We start from the raw sequence: 11,198 nt of genomic DNA, 5'->3' as shown, positions 1-11,198 counted from the left end.
CGGCGCCACTGGCGCTCCGACAGGGGGCGCTAGTGTCGCCGGCGGTGCCCGCCCGCGGCGGGAGCAGCCCCCACGTGACGGCTCCGGCGGCGGCCCGCGGCCAGCCGCGCCTGACGGACCCGTGTTTTGATTTGGTGGCCGCGACCGGGCGCGGCGGCGGGCACGCCCGGCCGGCCCGGCGCGACCCGTCGCTGCTCTCCTGTGCCAGGCCGGCGATTAAAGCTAGCGGTCCCGCGGCACCACTCACGATCGGCGCACGCGCGCGGCACAGAGGGCGGCGCACCGCGGCCCTCCAGGCGGGCCGGCCCTCTCGGCAGGCCAGACGGGCTCACACAGACACACGCGCGGACCCGCGGCTCGCTCGGGCCCGACACGAGCGCCGCCTTCACACCATAGCTCCGGCCCAGTGATCGGACGGTGCTGTGCGGCCGCCCTCCCACACAAGCTCGCTGACGCTTCCGCCAGGGAGCACAGTCCAGCGGTCACTCAGCCCACACCACAACTTGTGCGCCAGCCGCGCCCACACACCCACACTCAGGGGAGTCGCGCCCAGCTGCCCTCGCACCAGCGACCCCTCAGCACCCCTCTGACGCAGGCCCCAGCCCAGCTCTCGCGTGTAGTCCCCCCGCAGACACTTCGACACACCCGCACTCCCAAGCACGCGGCGGCGCCCGCGCCATGACGGCGGCTGCGGCGCCGCCGCGGCCGCCTCTAGTGCCGGACAGGCCGGCGCGGCAGGTCGCGTCTGGCCCAGACAGCCCGTCTGTGACCGCGGCCGTGGCCAGACCGCCCAACAGCCGGCCGGCCGCGTTCGCCGGCGTCGGCGCCGCCCCACAGCCGGCCGGCGTCGGCGCACTACTTCATCCTATTGAGCACGCGGTCCGTCAGCTGGACCAGACTGCGCTGCTCAGGCGACGTCTGCAGCTGGCTGATGTGCCGGATGGCTTCAGCGCAGTGGGTCTCGGCCAGGATGCGGGTCTGCCGCGGACCCTCCGAGTCCATGACCCAGCGGTACGCCTTCTCCACGTCGCCGGGCTCCGTGAAGCGACGCATGATCATCGGGTTCAGTTCCGGGAACTGGCGACGGGCGGCACGTCACACGGCGGTCCGCGCACGGCGGAACGGCAACACCATCACACCGGCAACACACGGCAACGCACGGCGGGGCGGCAACACCACCACACGTGCAACACACGGAGGGACGGCAACACCACCACACCGGCAGCACACGTGCAACACACGGAGGGACGGCAACACCACCACACCGGCAGCACACGGGCAACACACGGCGGGAAGGCAATACCGCCACACCGGCAGCACATGGCAGCGCGGACAGCACTCAAACAAACGCGATGGTAACAAAGACGTGCGGCAACCACGCAGAGATGTTGCACGGAGACAACCAACGTAGCACTGGCGGCAGCAGCTTAGTCATTGAGACGAGCTCGTCAGTTTTTCGCTGTTGTGTTAGTTCAATACTTTTTTCTACACGTCACACATGATCACTTAACAGTCATGATAAAGGCAGGAGAAATGACATCAGATTATTGCATAGATGCTACGATGAAGGGCCTCTCATATAAATTTAGTCTGTAAGGCAGTAGTATTAGCCTTATTCCCCGGAGAGAAAAAAAAATCAGGAAAATGGCGATGTAGTTGGGTTAATATTTCGGCAACGTGCCTTTATCAAAACAATAGCTGAAGGCAAAAAGCAAATTTTTATCCGAGGAATAAGGCTAGTACTACTGTCTTATCCATGTGAATAACGTCCCTCGCTAATGCACTGAACAACTTACGTAAACTTAGTCTGTTGCTAAAAACTTACGTTTCATAGGCACTTGAGAAACAGATTGAGTGGCAATGCAGTCATTCTCGCAAACGATTGCGACATACTGGCAAATTACATGTAATTTTAACGTAGTGCAGCTGACTAACCATTCGCCAATCACGACGAAGCAGTGGTCTCTGGGGCTTCCGGCCGATAAACCATGTGGTGAAGGAGCTCTTAATACATGCAAGTACTCGGGGATATATGTCAGCGCATGGTCACACTAGCATCGTCACTGGTCATCCTCGTCATCATCACTGGTCCAAAACAGTCCAATTTGGCCCGAAAGGCAGACAGCCAGGCACCCCTGACATACGACAGGTCTGTAGTGCAGCGGCCCGGCGCGCCGGAAGCGGCTCACCTTCTCGCACGCGAACAACACCGGCGCCGTGGCTAGGCCCAGTCTCAGGTCCGCCGCCGCCGGCTTCCCCATCAGATTGGAGGACGACACGAAGTCCAGCAGATCGTCCACCAGCTGGAACGCCATGCCCACGTTCCTGCCGTACTGGAAGGCCACCTCTTGAATCTCGTCATCCGCACCACCTAGGATCGCCACCTGCAGGCAGACGGTGGCGTCACCTGGGCGACGGGCAGCGGAAGATCCCCAAACGGCCGGGAGATGGCAGGACGCGCGCTCGACAACGCAGCAGAAAACCCACGCTCATTAGGTTGAGACTAACGGTTCTGAAGAAAAGTGCATACCTAATTTCATCACCGACATCTGTTGCGACTGAGGCAGATAAGGAAATCGGCCGAGGTTCAGGTGAAAACCGCGAGCTGAGTGATCGTACTCCGAAAAGGGTCAGTGAAAACGGCACGATGGTGCCACATGCTACAAGTGGCGCGCAATCTGAGGGCGAACCCTATCTAGAGCAAACGATTGCGGCGATATCATTCAAGAGGCACCGTATGGTCCAAAGCTCGAACACGGTGAAACCTGAGGTAACAGGTGATCGGCGTTAATGCAGCATTCCATCCAACTGAAATATTGCGCGGAACATGTCGTGGGCGGCTGAATTGCATCATGCTGACAGGCGTTGGGCGGCCAGCGTGCCGACACTGTTCTGTTCTGCCAGAAGGCCGGCCTACGTCCGGATCCGGCAGTAGGTCACCCTGTGCCCCGGTCCGCCAAAGGATCAGTCTGTGCTCCGGTCCGTCAGAGGATCAGTCTGTGCTCCGGTTCGTCATAGGATCAGTCTGCGCTCCGGTCCGTCAGAGGATCAGTCTGCGCTCCGGTCTGTCGGAGGATCAGTCTGCGCTCCGGTCCGTTAGTGGATCGGTATGCGCTCCGGCCCATCGGAGGGTCGGTTTGTGTTCCGGTCCGTCAGGGAATCAGTCTGCGCTCCGGTCCGTCAACGATTCAGTCTGTGCTCCGGTCCGTCAGTGTGCCGGCCTGTGTTCCGGTCCGTCAGCGGGTCGGTGCCGGCCGTCGGTTCGGTCCGGTCCGCTCTGCTCGGCAGGACAGGGCCGGTCTGGGCCGCTCGGCTCGGCTCGGCTTTGGCCCCGATCTCGGCTGGGCTGCCGACCTCTGCCCCGTCCTCTATTGGCCCGTTTTCACCGGCGCCGACCCTGCTGACCCCGGTCCTCCCGCGCTATCGCCGGCGCCGGCGGCGGTGGCGGCGGAGGTGGGTGCGTCTGCGCGGGGGACCTCCACCGCCGCGCCGCCAGACCAGGTCGCCGCGGCCGCTCGCCCGCGCTATCGCCGGCGCCGGCGGCGGTGGCGGCGGAGGTGGGTGCGTCTGCGCGGGGGACCTCCACCGCCGCGCCGCCAGACCAGGTCGCCGCGGCCGCTCGCAGCCGTTCCAACACCGCGCCACTCTCACCGCTTTGCAGCTGTACGCGATCAAACTGGCCGTCTTCTTGAATGTCTTCCGCAGGTAGTGAGCGAACCGCTCGTTCTCGTTCTCCTTCGACCCCAGCTGCATAAACTCGCCCTGCACTAAATCTGCTAAAACCTGTAACAGCGGAAGGTTCAGACATCGTCAACGCTATTAATCACCAGGGCTTCCACGGACACATAAACTAGCTGGGCGTGCGTGCAAGCGATGTGGCAAAGTAAGCGCTGTCGCAACAAGCGGCTAGAATGCATGTAAATGGGCTCTGCGACTCAATGACCGCGGTTTCGTTCGTTGAACCACACGTGCAGTTGCATGAAATAATGCCTGCAGGCATCAGGTCAGTGTTAACACCCTCCAGTGACAAACGCGACCCAAACACTCCGGCCAGCACAGCAGTAAGACTGTTCCACCACGCTGATGTCACACAATCTCAATCTCTAACGATACCAGGTAAATACTCGGTGGAGAATGGTCATGGTCCACGGTGGTGCGTGTGAAATTGTTCACGTGGAACATTTCTAAAGAGACAGAAAGTGCTATTACAATATTCATGCACACTAGGCGGCTTTGAGCATGAACGATGAGCAAGCAAAATACAGTCTTTCCCAGCCTTAGCAGTGTTCTAAGTCAATGGTATGCATCATGCAACATTCCACACGCACTGCAACTCGGCTCTCGCCAGGATAGCGGCCGATCGAAACCAGGACCGAAACCGGCACGACCTTTCAAAAGGGAGCTTCTATGCCTGCCAAAAGGTAATTTTAGGAGATGAGAAGCACTGGAGAAGGAATAGTCCGCAGGGGGGACGCGGCAGTTCTATCGCCCAGGGGCGGGGACAGTCGGCTCTCGATGGCAGCAGGATAAGAAGAGGTACGTCCTCTGGGAGAAGAACGGCGAGAAGAAGGCTTCCCGTGGAGCGGTCACGCCGGGGGGAGTTTGCCCTCCGTACTGCTGGCCAGGGAACGTTCGTGCCCATCAACCAGGGGACGTCGGCACCGGACGAGCGAAGCACTGGAGGGAGAGCCCGGTGCGCGCAGCGGAGAGAAGAAGCCGCACGCGGCGAGAGTCGGGGCGACAACCGGTGACGTACCGATGAGGCGGCGCCCGGGCGCGGTGCGTGCGGCGGCGAGGGCGACCGGGCTCACGTCAGCTGGCGCGTGTAACGGGCCGCCGGCCGGGTTCGGCCCAGCCGACCGACGCGGCGCGCCGCCGCCGGCCCGTTAACGACATCGGGTCCACGATCAGACGCCGGTCGGCGACGCGCGCTCGACCGGCCGGCCCGTTAGCAGCCGGCCGGCGGGCCTGGCGCCGCCGCTGACGCCGCCGCTCCACATGCCTCACGCCGCGCCCGGCTCCGCGCGCCCCACGCAGGGAAGCAGGGGATGGCGGCGGGGTGAGGGCAGGTACGGCGTGCCTGCCGGTGCGGGGACGGCAACGACGGGGCGTGGACAGTAGCGGCTGATGCGGGGCGGCGCTGGACAGCGTCTCATGGTGCGGGGCAAGGCATGGTGGCCAGTGTGGAGGGGGGGGGGGGGGGGGGGGCAGCACGGGATAGCGACCGACCCAGGCGGACACGAGTCAGCGGTCAACCCAGGCACACACGGGACAGCACGGCGATACAGGGATGGCGCCGCTAAAGGAGTCCGCCTGGCGACACTCACAGACGGTGAGAGCACTGACAAAAAGCGGCGCCTGAGAGAGCCAGTTCGCCGAGGCGCAGGACAGCACTATCCCCATCCGCAGAGACCCATGGCGGATATGACGGAGCCGCCATCTGCAGCGACCAATGGCGGATATGACAGAACTGCCATCCGCAGCGATCGATGGCGGGCTCCGGCGCGACCGACAGGGGAGCACCACGTCATCGCCGGCGCTGCCGGAGCGTCGGCGACGCCCCGCGTACCTACCCGCGCCACAAGGTCCACGTCCCGCCCGCCATGACCCGCCGACGCTTTCTTGCAGCGTCAGCACGGATAACAGGAAACGAACTTGACGCTATCAGGCCGCTTCGCGCGGCGCATCCGTTTGGGGCCAATTCAGTCGTATCCAAAACGAGGATGGAGTGGGGACAGAATGGCAGCCAAACCGGAAGCGAGGCTGTGCCGGCTGAGCGCTCGGTCGGAACGGACGGAAGGGTGACCAGCGGATCGCCGGCTGCGTTCAAGTCCTCTCCCATCGCCGGACCGATCAAACACGCGTCAGGGCCTCGACCGGGCTCCTAGCCTAGCTAGCGAATGTCATGCAGCGCTTCATTCTACACACCGTTAGTTAACACGTCCGGTTGGGATTTTCACTATTCCGCCGATTCATCATGCATGTCATAGTACAGGGAGTCTCATTTGAAATGCTGGGTTTAGCTGACCGCGTGCGACTTATCAAACTTCACAAGATATCAAGCGCAAAAGCCTTATTTGCCAAACCACACGAAAACCTCGCAGCATGCATTCTACATCAATGGAGATAATTTTGATTCTCGAATTCGAGGCGTTCGGATAAGCGCCGTGAGGCAAAAATCCGCCACCATTTGAAGCCACAACATGTTTACATTACGTCATTACTTTCGCAGTTTAGTAGCAATAAACCCACGCCATCACCCTTCGCATGGGCTTGTGTTACACGCAAGTTTCGCTTTCAACTAAATATCGACGTTAAAGAAAAACAGGCGATCAGTAAACAGCCGAATCCACAGAGAGTGAGTGGCCGGTTTGCAACGGGGGTTGGCGACAGACGCCCGCACCAAGCACCAACAGGGCAGCGGACTACGGAGGTCCGGGGACGGGCGGCGGACCACGAGGGTCTGGCCATGGGGCAGCGGACCGCGAGGGTCCGGGGATAGGGCGGCGGACCGCGAGGGTCCGGGGATAGGGCGGCGGACCGCGAGGGTCCTGGGACAGGGCGGCGGATCACGAGGGTCCGGGGATGGAGCGGCGGACCGCGAGGGTCTGGGTCCGGGGCGGCGGGCCACGAGGGTCCGGGGACTGGAGGCCCTCGCAGCACTGGGTCACGCACGGCACACCAGGACGGCGGCCCGGGACAGGGGCCGTTCGACCTGCCGACGTGCCGACCTGCCGCACAGCCGCGGCCGCTGCCGACATGCTGCCAGCGCCTTCCCTCTCCACCCGCTCCCCTTGTTGTTGTCCGGGGTATGACCGATTGCCGATCAGTTGGGGAAGATCGGCTGAAGCGATCCTCTCCTAAGAGGATCAGAAGGATGGGGATGTGCCAGAGGGTTCATATAAACAACCAAGTCCTCAGTCCTCGCTTGGTTGCTAATCTTTGCCGCCAATTTTAGGCAAATTAAGTTGCAAAAGTGAACGAACTGCTCACATGGCATGCAAGATTCTAGAAGTCACAACAGTCTTCAGATCCAAGGGTGAATCAGAAAAATAGATCAACCGAAATGCAAAAGGTGCACTAAGTCGTCGCTACGGCCGTCCCGCTGGCCAGTCCCGTCCATTCGCCTCGGAGGCAGGCGTCAGCGGCATGACCAGCGCCACGCCAGAGCCCACAGCGAGACGCCAGGCCGGGCCGACAGCCCGCGCACAGAGCCCACAGCGAGACGCCAGGTCGGGCCGACAGCCCACGCTCAGAGCCCACAGCGAGACGCCAGGCCGGGCCGACAGCCCGCGCACAGAGCCCACAGCGAGACGCCAGGTCGGGCCGACAGCCCACGCTCAGAGCCCGCAGCGAGACGCCAGACCGGGCCGACAGCCGGCGCGCGGCTTACTGGCGACGGACGGAGTGCGTCCGAGGACCGGAGCCAGCCGCGCAGCCCGCGCCGCCGGTATGCGCGCCGCCCTCGCGGCAGGGCCTCCCTCCTCCAGGAGGAAAACATGTTGTGCCCGGCCGCACGGCAGTCCAGAGCAGCGGCCGGTCGCGGCGGAGGGCAGCGAGGGATGCCGAAGACCGCCCCATTGTCCGTGTGTTTACCGGCCGCGGCGACCGGCCAGTGGGATGATAATGGCGCGCGAGGATGCTCCCCACGCTCCCCTTGCACGGCGCTCGGCGAAAACAGGGACGCGCCAGGACGGCCCATGTGGGTCACGAGCGCACGGGATCCTGATCCTGTGCCCCCTGCATCGTCACGGTACTCACGTCCGCCGCGGTCCGCGGCCGGGCCTTCGCCGCTGTGGCGCAATGGGCGATAGTTTTTGTCGCGTTGGTGCATGCACACGATGGCGGCTGGGTTTCGCCACTGCGCCGATAGCTATCAGATTTAGCGTGTATTTGCATATCACCACAATCGCACGCCAACTCACTGTCTGTCCCACCATGCGTTCCCAATACCCTGAGGCTAGGCTTTGCGTTGTGTGATGCATGTACCGAAAACGCAAAGCTGTTTTGGAGATTGTGCGCCACAAAAACTGACTTAGTTAATGTCATAAAACTGAGTTAGTTTTAGTTAGCAATAGATCAAGATGGCACAGGCCCAATGGCAACCGCAATCATTTTTCTCGAAATGACTTCAACCGCGCAAAATAACGGTCCAAACGCGGGGTAATGCCAGCACGTACTGTCTGCTAAATGACCTGATACAAGTGTCCATCCGTTGGATGCCAAGGCGGGTAGCTCATTTAAAGTGTCTAATTCGCAACAATAAGTTTTATCATCGTATTACCCAGACGTACAGCTAAACACTGGACCGTGTGCTAAGTAGTCCAAGCAAATTGCTCTTCAGTTGGACATGCCGTCAAGTGGTTGGCAGTGCAGCGTTGAATAATAGCCTTGACTGAGCATTCAGTTCATTCGACAAACGTCGCAAGATGCCTCCCTTCCCACGCTAATCATATGCACGATAGCGGATTTCATAAGCAGCGGCGTAGCTCAAACAACACCCTAACTTCTTTCCAGCTTAAAAAAGGGACAATGCACTCCATTTCAGGAAGGAACCTCATACCATCTCTATCACATGAACGCGGAAACGGCCGGGGGCACGGCCGGGACAGTAAGCATGGTTTCCCGTATATCAAACTGTCTGGGCCCAATTCCATTATCGTTCATCCCACTCACTAATTGTAAACGCAAGTTTCAAAATGGCATGCACTGAGCTAGAACGCCGGTCATGAGTATGCTAGCGAAAGTACGGCTTCTGCCACGGCAGTAAAATAATCACCACACCTCACGGATTCCCACTACCTTGCATCACGTGGCTAGCATGTGACACTCACCTGAGATAGAACTAGTGTGACGTCATCGTTCCGAATCCTCGCCAACATGGTGGAGGCCACCGAGAGGATGTAGTCTCCGGCCATGATGGCCTGCGGGCAGGCGAGCACACGCGGTCAGACAGGCCGGCGCCGGGCATCTGACGCGGTCACGGCTGGGAAGGGGCGGGCTCTGGGGCGCCGCTCCCCACGCACATGTGCCATCGTCGCAGCTCTACAGCCATCACATCGCGCAGGCAAACTTATATGAACAGCAACGGCTTCATCACCAAGGTTAGCTAGCTCCTGATGTGATGGCACTAGCGCCTGTGGCAATCATACGCTTTAGTGGTCTCCTGGAAAGCCAGTACGCTGCACCAGACTGGCGACCGTTACGACTTTGTCGCACGAAGCCTGCTGAGACAGTGACATACACAAACACCGGAGTCCTGGCGATGATGCGCGGTGAGGGGCTAGGGTTCGAGTCTAGTGCTCAGCAATACTTTATTCGCCGAGGACGGCATGCCGTTATAGGGCACCGGTAACACCAGTATGAACAAGCGACACGGCGCAACGCAACAGTCACGCGGCACTCAAGGTTATTGTATTAATACAGCTACCTAATGAAATGTAACAGCACTGCCGGCCCGGTACGATCAGGCTGGACGAACCCAGTACTGCTGCGAATGGCAGCAACGCTCATGGCTATCCACATCAGCCATTCGCATGTCATGTCTATAAGATTGGCCACTGAAATCCATCCATCCAGTTCACGCATCGCGTCGCACTACGACGCATATCTTGTTGCCTTGCGGGTGACGGAGACCACCGCTGGCGGCGCATCAAAGAGGCCTCATTAATTTCGAGGCATCTGTCTCCTGACCCCCTGATGAGGCGATGAGCCGTGGAATCTGCATTTCACTCCTCAAGGCCGGTTGATGTAAACACGTTCACCTTGCGTTCGGCCAGACAGCACCAAACACGCTCCGATCGGTGGCGAGCCTCGGCCGCGCGCCGGCAGGACGGCGGCGGCGCCACCGTCGCGTCGGACCTGCGCCGCCTCCCGACACCCCGACGTCCGGCCGGGCCCATTGCGGCGTGTCTGGCTCGCGCGTGCCGCCTTACGAAAGGCGGCGCTGGGCTGGCACGTTACGTCAGCGGCGGCTGACAGTCTGGCGCGGCGCCGCCCTCTCGCCGACCACCGCCAGATGGCTCAATCGACGCCTGCTGGCGGAGCGGCGCCGACGGCGTCGCGCGCGCGCCGCGCGCCGCCGGCGGCCGGCGCGACCGCACATGGCCGCCGCTCGCGCCGAAACGGCGAAACTGGACGCGCCATGAGATCGTCCGGGTGACGCGGCCGACACGGAGTACCTTCCAGGCGTCTTCCCACAGTAAATCGGATAACTGTGCCAGGGAGACGAGGCTCTGCTGGTTAGTCGCACGCGAACTATGTCCGTTAAGGCCAAGCTAGATGGATACATTCGTTTTCGCCAGGCGAAAGCAAGTCGCAGGCTGACGCTGTTCTCAGATTACCGCGCTGCATCAGACATGCAGTCGATGATGCGGTCATAGCGGTCAGTGCCATCATGACAGCATCAGTTCCTTATTTCTTCCTTTTTTTACGCATAGTGTGGTCATAACCTTTACCAAGAGTTTCTTACCTAGAGTATGGCCATAAACTATAGCACATGAATCATATTCATTCGTGTATGATGGATCTATATCATACCATTGTCATGCTACATTTCATGTCGCATGACATAGCTTTTACACATCATATCCCACACAATTATGGTGATCTTGGCGTTACTTGAGTCTCCAATGCGTTAACAGTACCAGAAGTTTAGAAAAGAGCAAATCTCCATTATAACTCAAGGCACTGCTTCTGCAATTCCGAGGACTGCTTGAACAGACCAGCCACTTGCACATATGCCGGGGCCGCTGGATCGCCACCGTGGCTGGCCCATGATCTGCACACACGCCGCACTCTAAGCCCACTGCGTTGTTATGGCGACCCTGCCCGCTCACGTGCCGTCCCTCACTTCCTGCAGCGACAAATAGCAGTGCATCTGCCCCACCGCCGGCGGCGACACTCCTGGTGTCAGCGGACACACTCTCCTGGCACCGGAGCACCCACTCCTGACGCCGGCGGCGACACTCCTGGCGCCGGCGGCGACACTCCTGGTGCAGGCACGACGATCACGTGCCAGGAAGCGAAGCCCGCCAACAGACCATGGCCACCGGCCGATGGCACCGCTCGCCGTACCGGGCATGCGATGAGGGGAGGGGCTGAATGACTCGGCCGCTGAGGACGCGTGATGAGGGCGGGTCCAGGAACGCAGGCGACTGGGGTGAGCGATGAGGAGGGGCGGGCCAAGCCGCACCTGG

The 11,198-nt window shown here is 60.8% G+C and overlaps 1 protein-coding gene across 2 annotated transcripts in view; it reads right to left on the bottom strand.

Moving 5' to 3' along the window:
* Window positions 1-840: 840 nt before the first annotated feature.
* LOC119098601 (decaprenyl-diphosphate synthase subunit 1) overlaps window positions 841-11,198 on the bottom strand; it is a gene marked incomplete at its 3' end in the record, with an annotated part of 38,422 nt that continues 28,064 nt past the window's right edge. For both annotated transcript variants that reach the window (XM_037221568.1, XM_037221569.1), the window contains 4 exon segments: window positions 841-1,077; window positions 2,190-2,384; window positions 3,652-3,783; window positions 8,835-8,924. In XM_037221568.1, coding sequence (XP_037077463.1) covers window positions 856-1,077; window positions 2,190-2,384; window positions 3,652-3,783; window positions 8,835-8,924 — 639 coding nt within the window.

This window comes from Pollicipes pollicipes, unplaced genomic scaffold (genome assembly GCF_011947565.3).
Source record: "Pollicipes pollicipes isolate AB1234 unplaced genomic scaffold, Ppol_2.1 Scaffold_4740;HRSCAF=5597_pilon_pilon_pilon, whole genome shotgun sequence".
Lineage (NCBI taxonomy): Eukaryota > Metazoa > Arthropoda > Thecostraca > Pollicipedomorpha > Pollicipedidae > Pollicipes > Pollicipes pollicipes.
The sequence above is the reverse complement of the archived record's forward strand: the minus strand, read 5'-3'. Positions and strand labels throughout refer to the sequence as shown.